The sequence below is a fragment of the Acanthopagrus latus genome, chromosome 10 (genome assembly GCF_904848185.1).
Source record: "Acanthopagrus latus isolate v.2019 chromosome 10, fAcaLat1.1, whole genome shotgun sequence".
Taxonomy (NCBI): domain Eukaryota; kingdom Metazoa; phylum Chordata; class Actinopteri; order Spariformes; family Sparidae; genus Acanthopagrus; species Acanthopagrus latus.
The window spans coordinates 7375912-7397377 of NC_051048.1; the positions used below are offsets into that span (position 1 = coordinate 7375912).

At 40.8% G+C, this 21466-nt stretch overlaps 1 protein-coding gene across 3 annotated transcripts in view; it reads right to left on the minus strand.

The window, feature by feature from the left end:
* Positions 1 to 20881, minus strand: part of c10h20orf27 (chromosome 10 C20orf27 homolog) — a 32024-nt gene extending 11143 nt beyond the window's left edge. The window contains exons 1-3 of one of the 3 annotated variants that reach the window (XM_037112683.1): positions 20529 to 20881; positions 15320 to 15423; positions 6310 to 6449 (exon numbers count right to left, since the gene is read on the minus strand). In XM_037112683.1, coding sequence (XP_036968578.1) covers positions 6310 to 6449; positions 15320 to 15338 — 159 coding nt within the window. In that variant the 5' untranslated portion in view covers positions 15339 to 15423; positions 20529 to 20881. Of the gene's footprint in view, positions 1 to 6309; positions 6450 to 15319; positions 15424 to 20523 lie in introns of all 3 variants that reach the window. The other 2 variants (XM_037112682.1, XM_037112681.1) reach the window with 2 other exon arrangements.
* Between the last annotated feature and the right edge of the window lie 585 nt (positions 20882 to 21466).

Consider the following 21466-nt stretch of genomic DNA (forward strand, 5'->3'; position numbering starts at 1 on the left):
CTGTAAGGCGGGCGGTGAGAGAAAGAGAAACAGAGGGCCAGAGAGACAGGGGAGATGTGGAGGTAGCAGTCTGATATATAGCAAAGAGAAAAATTCATGAGAGAATCATCACAGTGTGGAAAAGCCTCACAGAGGAGACAGGTACAAAAAAAAAAGAGAGACAGACAGACAGACAGCGAGAGAGACAGAGAGACAGACAGAGAGAGAGAGAGAGAGAGAAGGAAACCGCGGGGAAGTGCAGGCGAGGAGAGATAAAGCCCAAAGCCCCTCGAGCTAGAGCTGCGAACGGCAGCTTCAGCCCCACATGACCCCTGGTTAAAGCAATGTGCAGAGCAGAGCCTGCAAACAGCATTAGGTGAGAAATGAGAGAGGAGAGCAGTGATGGAGCACTGCGGAGAAAAACAACAATCATTCTTGGAGCGCAGTCCCAGGCATGTCCAGAAGACTGCGAGCCGTCGCTGAAAAATTCATTTAGTTGCGATTTCACGCTGCAGTGTTGGACACAAAGAGGCTGTAAAATTATGCAAGGCAACACAAAAGCCAAAAGTGATTCATTACATTTCCGTTGAAAGTGTTTCTGGTTCACGAGTCTACTGAAAGCGCACACTACTGTGGTGACGGTGACACGGTATCATTTCTAAAGATGGACCATGTGTAACACTGTCTGTTGGGCACACCCAGAGAAACAACCGACTCAGCGCTCATCCAAAACAATGGCGCAATTCTTTTCCGCAACTCGAAGGGAAATACCACACATTTTATGAACTTGAGTGAACTTGAATGTTGCCCGAGACAATTCGCTCACTATCTATTATCATACAACACTTCTTATTATCCAGAAACTGAATGTTCTTACATGGGAGATATCACTTAGGGGAGAGGACCGACAATCCTCCGCGGACAGTGAATGAGGCACCAACGCGAGATTTATTCATGAGCTCTTTAAATTCTGGTTTGCTGCTGTCGGCGATGCTCGAATATAAAATTATTTCTTGGTGCGACTCCATGTGGAAACTCGGTGAAGTCATTTTCACTCATTTAGAGTGCTGTCATGCAGCTTATGCAGATAATCTTACTTTAATCTGAGTCATAGCCAGGGCAAACAGAACTTGATTAACACAAGTGAACTTTCTGAATTATTGTGGTACGTAAACGTCTCGGTCTAGCTTCTGATTTATAGGCAGCGCCAAAAAAGGTAAATGTATTCACTCACTATCTATGGACAGAGCTGGTAGTGATAGAAAGTAAATACAAGGTGGGGTCAAATTTAAATGGCAAGCTAGCAATCAAGCTTTTGTTCGCTTTGAGGCAGCGGAACAAGCTGTAAACACAACATTTACATGTTTCATTGAAGGCCTATTAATAGTTTTCGTCTCCACGAGGGTTCGCTTTAGGACGTGTTATAATAATGTCATTATCTGCCAACTTCTGCTCGGTGTGTGTGAACATTGGCGTGCAGCCCACTAACATGCTCCAGTTACAAAGTAAAAAAATTGCTTGTTCAACACTCCAGGACGGTTGGTGGCATAAGTGGTAGCTGGTTTGCAAGGAAGAAAAAGATGATCATGATGAGGAAGAAGAAGAAGAAGGTGACAACGAAGATGACGGAGAAGGTGACAAAGAGGAGTGATAAGAGGATGAAGAAGAAAACGAAAAACAAGACAAAGAAGAAAAATACTAAGAAGAAGACGCAAAAGCGGAGGACGAAGAAGAAGTGTGTTGAAGAAGTAGAAAATTAAGAAGACTAAGAGTTAAATTAAGCAGATGAAAAAGAAAAAGAAGGCGTAGAGGAAGCCTTTGAAAGGAATATGAAGACACTCAAATGACATTGAACTCCTAGCGAGAATTCTCAAAGAGACGCAAAAAAGGCCAGCCAGCAGCTGAAAAGCTAGAGCAGCTCTGCAGGTGGGATGAAGCTGTCGTAGGTGTATTTACACACCAAGAAGACAAGAAGCAACGGTAGCATTTGCTTGTGCTTGTATGATGTCTTCAAGTGTAATATTCACTCCGCATTTAGCTCTGGTTTGGTCTGCGCTAATCAGTCTGTCTGTCGGTTGGTGCTGAGTAGGCGGCGTACAGTAGATTACACAGAGCATGTTTGCTAACAACTGCCTACTGCATATGAAAAAGATGCCAAAATTGACCAAAATAGCTGTGGGCCAGAAATTCAAAACGAGTAGAAAGGCTCAGTGGAGCTGAGAATAACTGCTGAGTCAGGTGATATTTCACTGCAAGCCTCATCCTTTAGAAAACACACAGTCATTTGATCCATTATTGAAATACAAATATCGATTTGTGGTAAACACCTGTTTGGCCTCTTCAATGTCCCTTCTCTTAATTAAAAGCAGTGTTTCCTGTTTCCTGCACCCACACGCCCTTGTAGTCATTAACCCTTGACGTGGTTAATCAGAGTAATACAATCACAGCTGACTGAGCTGAGCTGAAGTAAGCTCCGAGACGCTGGCTCGGCTGTCCTGCGCAACACGTATCATTTGAATTTTTAAAAAAAATGTGCGGCATCTGCAGGCAACACTCCTTCAGCTGATCTCTGCATCTCCGACAGCTGCTCATTTCCATACCCTGCTTCACCGTCATTATCGGGGACAGCAGCATACACGCTGTAAAATTAACACAGATTATGTGTTGTTGCCTGCTGCAGGGACATACAGAACTTGTGAAATTCAAAAACAACATTCATGAATACAGCTGTTGTCTGCATACCGCTCCCATCCCACACACTCCCACCTCATCTTAGGTCTGTCGGCGAGGACCGCCAATAACCCCCCCCCCCCCCCCAGCCATTTCCATAGCAACACCACCACCCTCGGCTCGACGGCGGGCTGCGAGTATTCTGTGCCCACTCTCGAGCACGCTTCGAGAGCTCCGACATGCACGCACACACTCACTCACACTCAGGCTGTTCTGTGAGCCAACCTTGTAGTCCATCTCTCACACACACACACACACACACACACACACACACACACACACACACACACACACACAGTTTTTAAGCAAATTGATTTGGCTGTGACTTAGTTTCAAAGCTTGGAAAGGCTTAGTTACAGTGAGGCTGGACAGAACTTTCCTCTCGGATTTTTTGGAATAACCGAGCAATATCAGAAGAAGAGGCCTGACCTTAAAGTCTTCTGAATTAAAGCAGATACACCATCCAAGTCAAGTGTGCTTGTGTCTTCAGCCTGATGAAAGTCATATCCACGCTTAAATATGTCATAAATCCACAGAAAATATGAAGAAAGGCATGCCCAAATTTGAATTTATCTACCAAAGTGAGAAGGTCAGGCTCATTCAGTGACAGCGAGAAGACTCGCTCGGTAAAACTGATATGAACAATTCTAGGAAATTATCCAACAGCAGGCGGGAAATCTTTCAGAAAGCCACTCTAAAAACATTAGCTACTTGAGATGCACTTGATTTTTGTGTGCCAGCCACTTGAACAGATATAAATTGATGGTTTGTTAGATAAATCATGTGTCTGGGCCTCTGCCTGAGTGCACGTCTTTTCTCAAACGTTTAAATCAGTGCTTGTGAACTGCTTTCACATTAGGGGCTTTTGTTCCTCTGTAGACAATGATCTCATTGTTACACTCTCTAGTGTCCAAAACTGCAGCCTCTCAATATCGGCACTGACTAGAAAATGTTTATTAATGTTTCTCATGGTTACCATTTTATGTTAGCACAGTGGATCTCAAGCTATTCTCTCTTTATATATGCTCATAAAGCGTTAACAGGTCAGAAACAAGACCAATTATACTCACTTATAGATACCAGCCAAACAAAAACGCCAGATCTTCCATCGACATCCATGAATTATTCCCTGACAGATTCACACGAAAAACGCCCTATCTAATGTTAAATAAAGTGAGAGAAAATTCCTGGATCCTTGTCATGGGGTCTGTTCTGGGCGGTTTATTCTGAACCTCGTGGTGATGCCAGAGGAGAAGTCACAGGAACCATGAATGACTAATGTTGATGTTGAAATATTTGACTGGATCAGAAGACATCTTTACCTGCTGGAGGCCCTAAAAGGAAAGTCAGAGACCACCAAAGTTGGTGGAATTCATCTTCTGGAGACAATGAATGTCTAGTACCGTAATTCATTTTTCCAGATTGGACAGACAGAAGGATACATCAGCATTGTTATCAAAAGAGCCGAGTCCCTTGCTTGGATAAAAACTGCACTATTTGACAGATTTAAGATTTTCTTTAGGCAGGTTTGAAGTCTCAAGAGGCAGTGTGGGAATTTGAAGCCAAAGCACATAATCTTTCATACCCTGGGCTCAAATCCAGCCTCATGTTTCTCACCATATTTCCACTAATAATAATAATAATGTTACAATGGTGAGGGGTGAATACTTACAACAACACTAACTGAAGCTAGGTAGGATTAAAGAGCTGTAAAGGATGCAGAAATAAACAAGCTACGTTTTAACTGTGCAATTAAACAGAAGAGGTTTCATCTGTGCAGCCCTTCATTAGCATCGCCATCAGCAGCAGCAGCTTCAACGTTAGTGAAGTCTGCACAACCTAAAGAGGTCGATAATAGTCACCGATTGTCAGCATCAGACACAGGGTTACGTTTTTCCACTCGACCTTATTATTATTGCAGTTTTGGAAGTTTCGGGGCCCCTGGCACCTTCTGTTCCCTCTGCTTGGCTCCTAAGTTGAGCTCCTCCAGGGTTTAAGAGCTGACAGCAGAGAACAGATGAGAAGTCTGATATCATTGTTCTGTGGCTTTATAGCCGACAGAGGAGATTAACGGTGATGAGAAACGACTATAATCTTCTCCGGGATGTTTCGCAGATAAAAGCCTATCGATGCTTGTAGAGACTAAGGGGACTGCTCCACGATATCCAAAGAGTTACCTTCTAATATTATATCCACCAACAACATGGCTTGCAGGGGAGTTGAACCCCGATTATGACCAATTATCAGACTTCAAGGGCCAGTGGCTATAAAGATATGAGACTAGAGTTTCTCTATATGTCATAGAGTCTGTAAGGCATTTTAATCTCATGTTTTATTCTGAATCGAGTCCATAAAGATATTATTAACCTGGCAGGACATTTCACTTGGACTTGGATTAAGTTATCTGCCATACACAGTGTCCATGAAGCAGATGGAGACTTAATAATGGCGGCAGCCTGGGCAGCAAACTACTGCAGACTATTTTGGATCAGCATCTGATGATGCCAGATCATGATCTTTTTCAGAAGTGCCTCCCAACGTTTTCAGCATTTCCGCACAACTCCTTGAAACTAAAATTGATCCGTGCCAGATCATCATCATATGCAACATTTGCAGGTTGAGGCAACTCATTTCTGGTTACACTTCACTAAAATGCATGGCAACAATCAGATGGACGTCATTCTTTTGCAGCTCATCGAAAGTTATGGCTGTAGATTAGGGACAAAAAGGGGGGAAACAAACTACTTAAAGCCTTTTGGATAGAAAAGTCCTTCATACAAGAGATGCTGGTTGCATGACACGTATCCTGTTCCTTCCCCCTGAAAGCCAATCATTGGCTTTATCACAGCCAAACCGGGAAACATATCAGCTCATCGAGTTGTTGCAGTGACGCAAGCACAGCATTGAGATTCACCTCAGCATCACCCAATTACACTGTTTCCCACACGTATGTTTTACTTTGGCGGCCCCCCCCCCACGTAGATTCTGGCGAACGTTTTATCTTTTTGTACTTTTTTCTTATCGGTCTGAGAGAACAATGCCATCCACAATCCATTACCTAGTAAACAATCTGCCTTCAATTTCGGCATGGCGTTTTAAGAACTTTTGATCAATTTTAAGGTTTTTATGTCCCATTAACCATTTAAATTCAGGCTTCTGACTGTTAGTATTACTGTCAGTTCTCTTCATTTGAGAGAGAAATGTATTTTTGAAACCATTTCGGTATCACACACCAGCAACTTCAATATTATGAATTATTTTCTTGATATATATATATATTTTTTTTTTTACTGATGCCTGAATTGACTGTTACCATCATTCTTGGATTTACAAATCTTATTTTCCATTTAATCTCATCAGGCAAATGACGGGAACAGAACGCAAACAGGATACAGAATTATTTATCTCAGCCTTTATCAGTCAGACGTTAAGCCCTCGCTGCCCTTAGCCTGTTAGTGGACTGACTGTAAGATGTGATTGCGCTGCGATTGAAGACAACACTGATGGTAAGGGGTTGGAGCAGGACTGTCTTTTTTGTCTGTGTCTTTGTGAAGACAGACATACAATTAAATGGCTATGAAGTGTCAGTCTATTGCACACCTTGACCATGAAGTTGCCATCATCCTCGGGAGTCACCATGACGACGGAGTCATGCAGCTTTTCGTCAAAGTGAACGTGTGATGAGGCTCCAGCAGCGGGGGGCTCTTCTGAGAAGCGCACGCCTCCTGCCTTCGCACAACCTGAGTGAGAGGGAAGAGGAGAGAGCGGCTGAAGGTCGAACATTAGCAAACACACCAAATCCATTTATAGGAGGAGAAGAGGCATTAAACTGTGGTGGTCGACTCCTTTCACCGACATAGCGGAGTGTGCAGCAGAGCGCTTTGCAAAAGCAGCCACTCAAAAACCCTCTTCGTGTTTGAGGCCCTTGAATATTTCCTTAGGCAAAGTGTCCATTTTCAGGGATGTTATCAAATTTGAACTTGAGCCATGCAAGACTATATGATGTGGACATGCTCTGCTTTCCAGCTAATAGGGACAGTTAAAGGTCACATGCAGGCTTATTTCAGCATTAAAAGATTCAGGGAAGAAAAGTATTCAAATAATTCAGTGGGTTCAAACTCCTATAGATTAATGCCAGGAGTACTTACAGAGCAGTAAATCAGCTTATAACCTTGCTGAGGACTCCAAAATCATGTACTGTACTCCTCCTGGGATAGGCACTCCAGGCTTATTTTACATACATGTCCAGGAATAAGAACAGTTAGTAAAAATCTGGATAAAATAATTGCAATCTCCTTTTTGTCTGCCATTTTGTATTTATGATGTTAATAACAAAGACATACAAGGATGATAATCAAATGGAATTGGGGACAAGGCTTTGGAGAGCCACCGCCCGGTGACTGGGACATAGTCCTCCAACCTAAATGGTAAAAAAAATGGATTCCAAATCTCTGTATACTGTGGTGGACACGGTGTATGAAAGGGTTAAATACCAGCAACTGTATTCCCATGCTAATGTGGAGTTTCTGTACATATAAATATTTAGAAATATAAAAATATTTGGCAGACTTTTGGCAGTTCGAACTCTTGAGATAAACAACATAAAGATTACTTAATAAATCATTTGTTTGTTGAGATGATCTTAGACTTCCAGCAAATACAATCAATCTTACCCTCACAATACAACCATACAACCGCAGCTTCACAATAAAAAGGAGTTAACAAGGTTTATTCTTACAAGCTAAACATATTAATACCTTTTAGTCTTTAGGGGCTCTCCTGTGACACTGAGGCACAATGATATTTATTGTTCTCCAGCCCAGGTATTTATTTACTCCAAGTGCAAAAAAATGGAAACTCTCCAAATAAACCCCAACTCTCTACGACAACAAACAGTTTGTCTGAAGTTTTGCTCAAAGGGCTTCGGGTCTGATTATAGAGCATCACTTTCCCAGACCTTAAAGGAGAGTGAAACATGCGTAGAAGCTCAACAACAAGATGTAGACAAACACTACGAAGAATACATTGTCCCTCCTCTGGTGTATTCACACAACCTTTTAAATGTTTATCAAATTGTCTTTTAATAGAAGCCACTGGGGCTCATCCATCACTTAAATTTGGAGACCATTTCCCGCAGAAGCCGGAGGAACCGGCTACTGCAGTCTGTTTGTGTGCAAATTAAAATATGAGATTACCATATCCAGCATCGCCCTGTCTACTTCCTGGGCACCATGTGTCTTATTACCATCTTTCCAATTATTCTAGATTTATTCAAAAACTTCAAAGGTTCCTCAAACAGCAGTGTGACGCCATGCTGCAGCTTTGTTTTGGAGCCAATATCACTAACTGCCAACTCTATCAAGCACTGTGTGACAACAAAGCATAGACGTGCGTTTTAAGCTCCGATTTAAGCACCTAGTCACCTTAAAATGCAAATGCGCTTAACTCTTGAAGTGGGTCTTTTGGCACTACTTGTGAGGCTTGGGTGTATCTGTGCCCAGACTCACAGGGTGTGAGAGTGAACACATGGGGCATTTTCACCAGCACAACAAACAGGTATCTGGAGTCAACATTATTAATTCAGTGAGATCGATGTCGGCTTAATCAGGCCGGAGCACAGCAGTCGTGCTGCAGATGGAGGATTTTCAATTTTGACATTTTCTCATCTAGACAGAGTGATGACTGGACTAAACCGTGTTGTTTAAGCTTTCAGGGTGTACACAACTAGTTTAAGTTAAAGCAAAACTGAAGTTATGGCCTATATTAAAGTTACAATTTTACCTGTTATTATTGACAAAAACAAGACTAATAATGTCTGGTGAAATCACTGTGAGATCACAGAGGTTTCCATAGGAATTATTGGACTTCAGGTTGACTTGCATATGTATATAGAGTTATGTGGAAACGAGGCATGAACATTTAAACATTTCTGCCTGAGTCATATTCATCGCGGATGTTTTCTTCTTCAAATATTTACTCTGGTTGTTGGTGAAATTCAGTCATACATACTGTACCTTTGAAATAAAGTTTTCAGAGACTCCTATTTAAACTTTGATCAGGTGTTCTTGCCAGCCAGACAGTTGGGGAGATTTCATTCATTTATGTCTTTTTTTCCCAGATAAGCTTTAAGCTGGAATACGCCTCTGCTTTTCTTTGAGAAATATTGGCAGGCAGTTCTCCCTCATCATACCTGGACCAGAAATATAGGTCCATTTTACTTTCTCTGTTGAGCGATGACAGGCCAACATGAGGTGAAACTGGTGCTACGTGTTCACGATCAAGCTAACAGGACAGAGCCTGCTGATGAATTATCCTCAAGATCAATCCGGTGGAAGCATAATTTATATTTTATACCAAAACAAGCAGCTGCAAATGCATTTGTGTTGTTCCTGAAGACCCATATACTTGCTCCAGTGTATTTAATAGAACTAATATGCTGACTTACAGTATGTCCTTGCATTACATGTAACACAGGCCATTGCTGTCCCTCTTGGGCCCAGTTCCATCAAACTTTTATACAGACTCTTATTAGAGATTAGAAATCCGTGTTATCAGCAATCTGGGTCACAATAATGAGTTCAGTGGTTACATAATCTTCCATATGTGCAGGATCACTGCGTTCGAACAGAAAGTGGAAATGCAACGGGGGGGTTTATATTAAAATGATATTCAATATCTAAAGCCTCAATACAAGAGATAGCACAGAACACCTTGCAATATTAACAATATCCCAGAGTGGACCTTCTGATCCCACATATATAAAAGATGTCAACTGAGCTACAGCAGGCTCTACGTCTTATTCCTGTGATATTAGACAGTGCAATTTCCCGAGTCCTAAATCAAGATGAGGGTTAACACAAGTTGGATCCTTTAAATGAGTTTTCTTATCTGCCGCTGCACCTTCGTGGAAAATTCATATATTAATGTGAGAAAATATAAACTGGCCATTTCAAAAAGTGATATCAACTTGTAAAAGTGATTGCTAGTGTGTTAACACATGTATTTGATTAAGGGTTGAGTGTTTAAGACTTTACAATTGAGAGCGCTGTGTTACATAGAGTATAGATGTATATGTTAATGACCTTAATGGCAGTTTAATGACTGTTTTCCCCAAATTAAGGCACAATGGTTGGAAACTCTCAAAATTAAGGCCAAAATCAGATTTCTTTGATTTTAGGTGTGACTGTTTTACATTACATGGTTGCATGTTTTAAAATCATTTTTATACCTACACCAAAGCCATTTTAGAATACACGTATCTTTTTTATAATGCATCTATTCATATAGTCAAGCTGTTGTTTTAATGTTTTTTTTTAATTTAATAAAAACGTGTGTTGATACGTTATTTTCACCAGCTACAATCTAAAAGTTATACAGTGAGAATCACTCTTGTTCTTCCAGGCTGGAAAATGTTTTTTACAGCTCAACAAATGTATCCTGCCTGTCAAAGTTTGGCACGATCAAAGATGAGAATGTGTGAGAGACAGCTCTGATCACAAAAGTTACACCACAGCTGAGCTTTCATGCCACTACTCACAAACATGAGATCTAAACGCTCAGAACCACTCGCTTTTTTGACTGCGCACCCTTCCATTTGGTACACAAGTATGAATAGTACTTTTTACACCGCCTAACTATTTTCTGAAAAATTCACTGCCCTCAGTGAACCTCACATCTCACATGCAGCACCATTCACAATGCCTGGCACCATGGAAATAAAAAACAGCATCCTCAAAAATAAATAGTGCAGCAGCTCAAAGTGGATGTCATCAGATTTGAGAGCTTCTGACTCATGGACTACGAGATGCTGTGATGTGTGAACACTTAATGTAGAAAAGACGATAAAAATGAACTTCATTATCAAACCCGCTGAGTTTTTTTAATGGGACCTGCTCTGCTTTTATAATCTTTTCCTGGTTTTCGTTTATGGCCAACTGTGAGACAGTGGCTATAACAAAAATGTAGAACATTTATCACCAAAAAAATACATCCAACATCACACATGAATGAAAGTATTCGCTGCGTGATGGGTGTCTTTTTCTACCTGGAGAACAAACACTCTTCTGGTGACTGGACCAGGACCAGATTCAATATCAAATCACACGACAGGGGCTGTTTTTAAGGTCACTACTCCTGCTGCTATAAGATGCTTTTTGCAGGAAGCCTAGAAGTTGACACAATAGGGCTCCATGACTGTAATTACATTCACACACTGAGCTTAATAATGGCAGACTTTCATCCAATAAGCCAGTCTATTAGCAGCTAGAGGTTAAAGAGTGCGTTACACCCTCTAGAGTTTGGAAAGGATCAAGAAAAGGGGGCTTTCATTTTCAGTGAGTCTAACTGAACTTTCTCCGCAAGGGGAGAAATTATCCATTCAAGAAATGTGACAGCTGTGAAGACAAACCCATCACAGGAATGAGTGTTCGACTCATTGTTCAGCTCTGCTAATGTATTGTGTTTCCTTGACAAGGGAGAAACATTTCAGAAGCTGGACGTGGGAGTGGTGTGATGTATGTATTTACAAGGATTACAATCAAACATGGCTCAAAGCATACAGTAGCATCACATACCCCAATGCTATTGACCAGCCATGATCAGCTGGTTCATTGCAGACATTAGATAAGATAGATCATTTAAAAACAATCTGTCTGCATTGATCTTTCACTCCACATTTCAACATTTGTATTCTAACAACTAACCAATAACTAATCCCACAAAGATTGTTTTGGCAGTTACACTTTCTCAGCCACTCATTGTTAGTCATTAACTTTCAAAGGCAACACTGCTGCTGAATTAAATTACCTGCTTTATGGCTTTTCCCTTTATAATGGCTGACTGAGTCTTTTTTTTTTCTACTATCAACAGTTAAGAATTTCCGAGAAAGAGCTGCTGGTTGAGGATTAAATTCCCCTTCAAAGTTGCTGCTGTGCTCAGCGTTCCTCGAAAACAAAAACACGGAAATGTCCTTGATAACGTCACAGTGCTTTAGGTTAATATGTGATGTGTTTGAACTGGTTTAACTTCTTTTGCCAAAGTGCAAATCAGAGCAATTGCCCCATGATTGCCAAGGTTCATTCAAAATTCAATCATAATAAGAGAGGCAATTCAGTGAAGCTGCAAATTATGTTATTTGTGTTTGAAAAAGGCTTAAGCTCTAGCACATTGTTCATGCTGCCTATAACCGAGTTTTAAACCCTGTGGCTGAATGTGTCTTACTGGATGCACCTTGAGTCCTTTTTAACCCCCCTACTTTTATATGCACATGAGTACATCTGACTTTTCATCAAAGAGCCAGATATCTTCTAACATTCTGTCTTGTGTTGATGATTAAAGACAAATAGTTTCACGTATTACATAAAAACATACACATCTTTGGAAAATGAATACAACTTTTACACCCAACACCCTCTACATCCAAAATAACTCACATCTCTTGGGTGTTAGTAGCCCAAATGTTCAGGTTTGTCACGTTGCATATTGCAGCGAGTACCACCGCTCTACTCATCCAGTCCTGGCCTCAGGAGTCCTCTTGGCGCGACCTCATTAATTACTTGCTTTGAAAAAGACTCTACTCACAGCCTCAAGTCAAGAGCAATACATATGAACCCTGTTAAGAACATCCTGAAATGCAGCACAAGCCAGATCATCAAGAACGTTATCATATTAATGCACTATTGTACAATGCTTGTGGCACCTGAAAATGCTACCACGTCATTAAACCGCCCCTACATCTCTCATCTCCATTGTTATCACGGTGGTTATTAAATTGTGGGGCAGCTGGCAGCAATCTGGCACAAGAAACCAGATCTCACACTGGCACATTTGCCTGCTTTATTTCACTCCTTCAGCTCTGACTTTGCATTTGATTATTTTTGCACATTTAGCATGTAAATAGTTGGCATGAACAGTACACAAAAAACAAAACCATTTTGTGACTATCTTGATATTCAGGTTCAGATATTAATGTGCGTCACAATTTTAGTCGGAATGGCAAGTTTTGCGTTCATTTTCACCGAAACGTAAAAAAATGTTGTTGATGTGATTTTTGCTGGGGTCTGTGCCAAGCAAGCATGTTCCCTCACACTTGGAGGATATGATTTGTGGGCCAGAGCACCTCTGCGGCCCCACAATGATTCATTTATAATGATATATTCTGACCTTTACCTCTGTCAGAAAATTGCAGCTCCACAATTTGGATGTTGCACCTGGCCATGCTGCGAATTTGATAATACTCCGATCATCAAAGCGGTAGGAGAGCTCTGATCTAAGCCTCGGTGTCAGGCTCATTATCACAATACTGAGATCTGTGGCCTTTCCGATGGGTCGAATAATCTCAGACAAAGCCGGCGCAAGAACACACTTACAGACGTTTACCCTCTCGGTGGTAGCAGAGCAATAACCTCACAGATGCACTTGCACACACAAATGAATATGTACCCGTGCATGTACGCAGAAGCCCCACTAAACTGTCTTATTTCAGATTAATCTCTATCTACTTCTGTCTCTCCTCTAATCTCTCTGTCTGTATATCTGCCTCTGCGCTGCTGAATAGTATAGAGCTCCGTTAACCACTCAGTCGTCTCCTCTGAACTCTTCCTCCCTTACCGAGGTGTCAGTACGCTCCTGATACAAAACGGCAGGTTCAGGACCAGAAACGGGCACCATATCTGGTTTCAGTCAATGCAGCTGAACATGTTCACTCCTCCCTGATACACCGTCAACTACAACTGATCAGATGACACTTGGTGATCAGCATGTTGTGACCACCGTGACTCACAAGCTTTTCCAGCTGGTGAGCATGTTAATTAACAGACACACCAGGGACCTCAAGCATTTATAAAACACAAATTCAATTATGTTTTAAGTTCACTGCTCGGCAGCCTTGGTTTAGATTGCACTAATCCATCTCTACCTTTCCTCTCTCATTGCTGATTCTTGCTGAGATTTGTTTGCTGCTACTGACACATTTCCACAGTGTTTGCAAAGAAAGTTTAAGGTAACAGAGTTAGTTTCACCTGCTGTCTGAGCACCGATGACCACATCAGTGTTTTAAAAATGCTGTTTTTCCAGTTCATATTAAAAGTAATGACCATCTTTCAGCTCATCCGCCTGGGAGAGTGTGTTTGTGCTCACATTTTTCTGCATTAGTGAAGAAAGGTTAAATATTGTGGCTCTTCAGAGATCCTTGCCTATTGTCAAATTGTTCCAAGGAAACAAGAACAAAGCCAAAGACTACACAATAAAAGCCTGAGGGTTCTTATTTGTAAAATACTTTTATTCTCCCAAAGGTAGCAACGCATTCTTACCTCTCCCTGTAAAAAATGAAACAAGACCTCTTCCTGTGACATTTCAGTCCATCCCAGGTACACGAAAATTGCAAAATGCCGTCAGCAGGAAGTCAATACAGAGGCTCCCTTCACACTGCCCTTCATACGGTGACCTTATCATAAACGAACAGAGCCTGCAGAGTGGCCCTTGAAGACAACAAGTACCTGTACTCCACGGGGGAGGAGATGAAGCATATTCATGGTTGTGATAAAAACACAAGATGAGTCATTTGCAGCTCTGTGCCAGGTCTTATTCCCATCCAATTGCATTGAGCCCTTCCTGCTTTTGAGGAAATAAATTTGCTTGCCTTCACAAAAATCTGTCGTTAAAGCTGTCGACATCGACTCAACACACCCTGTTCCCAAGAAACCCAACCGACAGGACAAATCGATTGTGAATTTAAATTCAATTGATTAACCTTCCTGGATTGCCTCCAGGACGTCTTGCTGTGAAAAAAATGGCTCATTTGTGGCTTTCAATTGCAGGGAAAAGATTAACTAGCAGTAGATTAAAGGATATATAAAACATTGTGATTACTTCCAGGCTTACATACAGGAGGCACTGCAGTGTTGCACTGAGCTCAACGTGATATTTATATTACAATTGTGGATAAAGATTTGTGTAAAAGCAAATGTAATTGAGCACTTATAGAATTAAACACTGTATGAAATTCCTGTTGGGAGGGGTCTCTCAATCCAAACAATGAAAACAAAAGATGGTGCAGTGTTTCCCACACATATATTCTAATTGGCTAATTAACAAGCTACCTCCTAACACAGCTTGCCTGCTGCTACGACAATGGAACGAAAATGAAAAAACGTACTGCTGAAAGGAAATCTATGCCGAAATGTTACATATTGTATGTTTGAATGGTATATGTCACACAGTATCAGGAATCTGAATGTAGGACCAGTAGACAGTTTTTTCTCTCTGTTGCCAAATTTAACTGGTTAGGACTTCCACTGTTCCTTCCTCACTTCCCCTCAAATAAATGCATGCCATTCATTTTGAAGCTTTTTGCAAGATGACTGATTAAACAAAAAAACAAAAGTCAGATTAAAGCCTGAGATTAGACCACACTGGCTACATTTTAAATACTAACCCCTGTCCTGTTTACTTCAAAGCATCATCTGCAATTTTAAATGGTTTCCACAGTTTCCAAAAGCTTCGGTGAAAAATACACTACAAGACTTAAACTACTTCAACGACTTAAAGTACCTTTAAATATTAAAAGACCTCACAGGTATTAAAACGGTCCATGAATACAATAGTAACTCACTTTTCTTAGCAGCAGCCATGTCACAGGAATTGGTCCAGCACAGTCACACTTGGACACACACTGTCACAGCCTTGTCATCTCAGCAGTGTGACCTCAGAACGACCCTGCAAGACAAGTTAGGATAAAGAAAACGGTGAGAGCAGCATTTAGTTTTATATACAGAGCGGAGGACGGAAAGTGACAGAAAACAATGGGCAATGATTAGATCAACTCAAGTGTTCTGGAAGATAAGGAGGAAGGTTGTCGCTGAGAGAGGAATACAATGGGGAAATAGCGACTTGTCACATTAAGCTTCCCTGGGTGTTTTTCTTTATAAATCATGACCGCAGGTTAGCCTGTGATTCAGCTGCGGGCACAGCTGTGCAGCACTAGCCAAGCCAGGAGTATCAGCGACTCCCGGCAGAGACTTCAATTAAAGGGAAACAACAAAACAGTCTAAGAGGATTAGCCGAGGCCGAAGCTGCTGTTTGTGGGCTTCGCACAGATGGAAAAGGTTCATCACATCTCTGGGAGGCGCTTAATATAAATATGGATATAAAGAAAAGACACATTATAGGTCATAATAATGTAATGGCAGAACATAAGTGAAAGGGATAGCAGTTGGAAGGTCTATATAATCTTCTGCTGTAATAATACACAAGAGCAGCCTTTAATTTCAGGCTGGAGTTCAGTTTCCCCAAAGCTGTGATTTTACATACAATTAAAAACCAGGTGAGAGCTGCACATGAACACATCACACACTCTTTACATCACTACGCAGCCACCACTCAGGTTTAAGAAGTGCAATGTCGTTGATACAATACTGCTGATTGTGGCAGGAGTATCTCTAATAGTGAAGCAAGTGAAAAACCAAGAAGTTAGCCTTAAAAACTAAATCTTTAGCTTATGCCCCACATGAGTTGGAGCAGCAACTAATTCTATTATAACTACAAAAGCATGTCGACTGGTGCTTCGTGAAAATCAGCTTGAGGGTCATCTTTAGCTAATCAGCACCAGCGCCAGACTGAATGTTTTTTGCAAAGAATCTGTCATTTGTAAACCTTGTGAAAAAGATGTGAATGTAATGCAGGTGGGCTATTTCACAGTGTCAGGCCTCCCAGATATTGATACACATTGTATAAGCTGCCACGACTCCTTTCAACATAAAAGCCAGAAGATGCTGTAACAGCTGTAAGGTATTGGATATTATGAAAAATATTGCATATGCTGTCAAATATCGCAATATTAAATATCATCTAACATTGATCCTAGCCTTGTATACATCAATACCAATATATCTATATATCAATATATCTGAAGTCGGGCTCTATATAGCAGTAACCACTGGTTGGACAAAAGAAGCAAAATTAATCTAAGAATTAAGAACATTTTGGCTCAGAAAATTGAGATCTCTGCATTTTCAACATTTTCTGACAGAAATAACTAGCTGGTTAATCGGCAATGAAATCAATCCTCAGTTGCAGCCCTAAAAAAAAAACACTGCTACACGTTGCTTCACAACATTTGTTTTGTCAGCCTTCCTCAGTAGCATGAAGGTTCTCACACACATACAGACACAGCATGTGTTTTCACATCATGGTCAAGATTTATTGACTTTTAATTTCAAAAGAGGACTTGAAGGATTTTTTCCTTCAAAATCAAAACTAAGTTTTCTCAACTAACTCCGTGAATATAACGAATGTTCACTGTTGTGCCAAAGCAGCCACCTGAAAGAAAAATTAAGATTTTTTTCTCACACTCTTTAGGCCACCAAAGCTAATGCCTGATCTCAGAACAGACAGTTGACGGATCACACTCGTGTATGTCTTATTTCAATCTTAATCCAATCTGGAAATGTTAACAACAAGATGATGATTCACTGAAAAAAACTGCCTTGAAAATGTTCTTTTTCAAATCTACACACTGTACGCAGTCTGTCCTTGTTCTTAGAAATCTGCCATTTCTTTTAATTTGCGCTAATTTCGTTAAATTGCTCCTTTTACACATTTTATAACAGTTACAAGAACAGTGACACCAAGAATCACTTGTGGTTTTCACTTCCTTCCTTTGCAAGCTCCGAAGGCTTGGAACAAAGACACAGTACCACAGGTTGTGCTTTGCTCGCTGCAACTCGGGAGGAAGGGGTGTGACATCATGCAATAGGAAACTCTCAGTGCCACATCCACTGAGAACAGTTTGGAATCAGACGATGATCTAGTTTTGACAGTCTGAAATATCAGGGCTGCTTCGGGCACCTAAATGGGTCGCTATGATTAGAAAAACCACTGATGGGATTCAAACATATATGTCTCCACCTGTGAGAGCAGCAGCGTGACACAGTAAGTGACACGTTAAAAACTTTGCAAGATTACAGGCGTTCGCCTAAATGATTTAGCACGGTCATGACCACCCTTTATAGACCGTATTGTTGGATGTAAAGCAGGACTGCAGCAACATCATTGAAAAGGAATCCAATGGAGAAAGATACACAAGCAGTCAGAGAGTCGTAGAGGTTCCAAACAATCTCCAAAGAATTCACTCATAACAACCACTTTGTTCAACTTATACCTCCCACACCTGTGCATAGTCCTCCTGAACAGTTACGGTTTATTACAGACATCACGGGTTCACTCACTTGATCTCCAAATACAAGTCTAGCTTCCCTGTTGACTTGCTTACAATCATTAAAATCATCTGACTGCTTGTGTGTCTTTAATGTCACAATGCTTCCAAAAAGATCCAAAATATAACTCCTGTTGTTCAAGAACAGGTTTATCTTGTGAATCTGCAATTATCTCTAAAGCTTATTTTACTCAGCCATCATAGAACTTGAAAAAGGTACTTACTCCTGCCCTTGTAGCCCAGTACAACTGGATTATTGATTTCAAACATACAAACATATACCAAATTGTCTATATGAGGGATTTTTTATGTGTCAGGTTTCCATCACAGCAAATCAGAGCCGGAGCCGGTACATAACCACGACTACTGAGTCAATTAACTGGTATGATTGGGCCCTTTCCCACTTAAGACAAAGGTCAGGTGTTAGTGGATGTTACGGGGTAATGGATTGATGTACAGGATGAATTGCCGTGTCAACAAGGACTGCTCTGACCAAATTTGATGGTTTGTGTGGTTAAAGATGCTATACCACACTGATGTATCGTGCAACTTACAATAACTTCCAAAGGGTGTGAGCACTGAACTTAATTTACTCCGTTATTTAAATTCAGAAGCCAAGCTTCGTCAGATGACAGCTCTCCCACTGCTGTGTGTCACAGTTGACAAATTAAAATAGCAGATGCCACAGAGAGCAGCAACAGGTAGCCATCTCCTGCTCTGAATTCATGCCTGTTATCCTGGGAAAGTGATTTAATCTCCTCCATGTGGAACAGGCACACACTGGGAGACGCAGAAAACATAACATTACTGTGAGGTTAACATCTCAATATAACGTTAACACAGTGTATACACGCGGGCTTTACCTTTGTCCTTTATTGCACCAGTCAGTGCTCTGTAACTAGATCTTAAACAATCAGGCAATAAATCAGTTAGTAGATCAACATCAATTTAATCTGAAACCATTTTAAATTACAAATAAATCCACTGGCTCTAGCTTCACTTCCTTATTTTCTAGTGCCACAACTCACCACTGAGTCGATTATTTTCTTGATGAATCAATCACTTGTTCGGTCTATAAAATGGCAGAAAATGGTGAAATACATACATTTTTGCTTCCCAAAGCCCAAGATGACGTCCTCAAATGTCTTGTTTTTGTCTACAACCAAAGGATATTCGGTTCCCCCTCGTAGATGAGTAAAGAAGCCAGAAAATATTCACATGTAAAAAGACAATTTTCATCTTAATTCAATTCAGATTACTTCAGTAGTTCACATTTTTTATATTTTTTATGGTAAGTTGAATATCTCTGAGTTTAGATTGTAGATAAAGAAGTGATTCAAATAAATTAACTTGAGCTTTAAGGACTAGTGATGGGCCTTCTCATCATCTTCTGGCCAGTTTTGGACACTTAACAGTCAATCAAGATGAGAAAACAATCTGCAGAGCACTGAAAATGAAAGGGCCATAAATTGCAGCCTGAAATCAGTATAAAGCTGATGTCACCATGACATTGTTATCCCTGTTTACTGTACACTCAAGTTACACTGAAACTGTGGACACTGACTGACTGGACTGTTTCTCTATTCCTTTACAAAACCTAGCACATAAGCTACATCATTAATTTTACTGTTTACAATGTTTGACCCTTTGCTACACCTTCTGCACATCTAGCTAAACCTAGTGCGGTCTAATCCGTCAGCCCTTCAATAAATCCTATCTGTATGCAGGTTATAAGCTTTAGTTTTTGTCGAAACTGGTTTAGAGAGACGCTGATTCAGTCATTTGGAAGCTGTGGTTTGTGGATCTGTTTGATTATATGATGTTAAACTGAGAAGTGTTTGTTAGCTTTCGTCCTCCCGAGTTACATAAGTGATGGTAGAGTAGACTGGTGGTATGAGTGTGCCATTTGTAAGAGTTTCTTTTGTTTGCAATAGTTCAGGCACGCTGAAAGGCAAGTCATTTATGCAATGAAAAGCGCAAAACATGATGAGAAGGGTTAAAAGAAAAGGTGACTTAAAGGGGCACTGTGTAGTTTTCGAGAAGAAATTCAAACTCAGAATTTAAATATTTACACTGTCAGCAAGGTAATAACACAAACTATTCATTTAGATTTTCCATAACTGAATAAACAAGCTGTTTTCTAAGGTCCCCAGAACCAGAAAAGTGGCTGGGTCCGCCACATATAAACAAAGTAAAACAGAGGAAGTGTGTTGTCCTTTAAGGTCAGTTTGTTTATCCAGTTTATTCAGTCAGGATAACAAAAAGTGTTTGTTTACTTAGCTTGTTCAGGCATAAAATGTCTACCCCAAAACTACATAGTGCACCTTTAAGTAGCACTAATAATAACAACTACAGTTTTACGTTACACAGTATGATTTGATAGTGTTTTGACACACAAATAATACAACATGTAGTCACAATTAACGTCGCTGGAATCATCATTAATATTAGCTGGTGACAGAGCAACATAAACATGAATCTACATGTTAGCTAGCCGTCCTGAAAGATGACTCCGTCCTTGCTAGGTGCGGGTAAACAAAGTTCCAGTGTTTACACGAACTGTCATCGCACATTTGTTTTGTTTCGTTTTCCGTCAGGCTTACCTTACTTTATCCACGGAGGCTGAAGCTCGGGCACCGGGCTGTACAGATGACCGATAACCGTGTGTGAAAGTGTTGTTTGGTCACAGGGAGTCCGGCGAGTTCAACCAGCACCACCAGCAGCAGCAGCAGCTCAGACTACAAACCGACACCTCCACTCCCCTCTTCCCTCCGCTACACTCACTCTATCGGATAATTTCCGCATTTGATCACGTGGTTCGCCCGCGGCTTCCTCGTGTGTGTTGCTTACAACCCTGTTATTTCACAAAGTGGTTAAATATAATAAATGTTGGTCACCCGAGACTCCCGAGTCGCTCCTCTCGACTCCGTGTCGCTGACAAGTGAAGCCCGGAGCCGGTTGTGCAGCAGCGGCTGGCCCCTCTCTGTCCCTCCGGCTCCATCCAGCAGGGCGGCATTGTGGAGCGAAGGCGCCATCTTGTGGCAGTTTACCCACATAGTTTACTGTTTAATTCAAATGTGTTCTTTGTGTAATAGACAACTTTAAAACCAGCTGATCCCAAACTTTGACCACCTATTATTATTTGAAATCCAGTCTGAAAACCTTATTGCTTTTATTATAATTTCATTTTTGTCTTTTATCCTTTTATCTTATCGTGTCATTTATTTTCTTTACTTCCAATGCCAAAACTAATTTAGTTCAGTTTTACTGTACTCTTGGACTTGTCTTACTTCTATTGCTATTCTACTGGGAACAGGTTTTTGAATTAAACTCCTTAAACACTTTATAAAATTAGAACCGCACCACTATTAAGTTTTTTTCTTGTTACAGAACACACTGGCCAACAGCACAGGACACATTTATGTATGAGTAATCGTGATAATTACTTTTCTGTCCGGTTTGAAGAGTTCCATAATGTTTAGCGTCCAGTCCTGACATGGAGATTATCAATAGGCTACGTCACAGATTATGCGTAACAAAACCCCT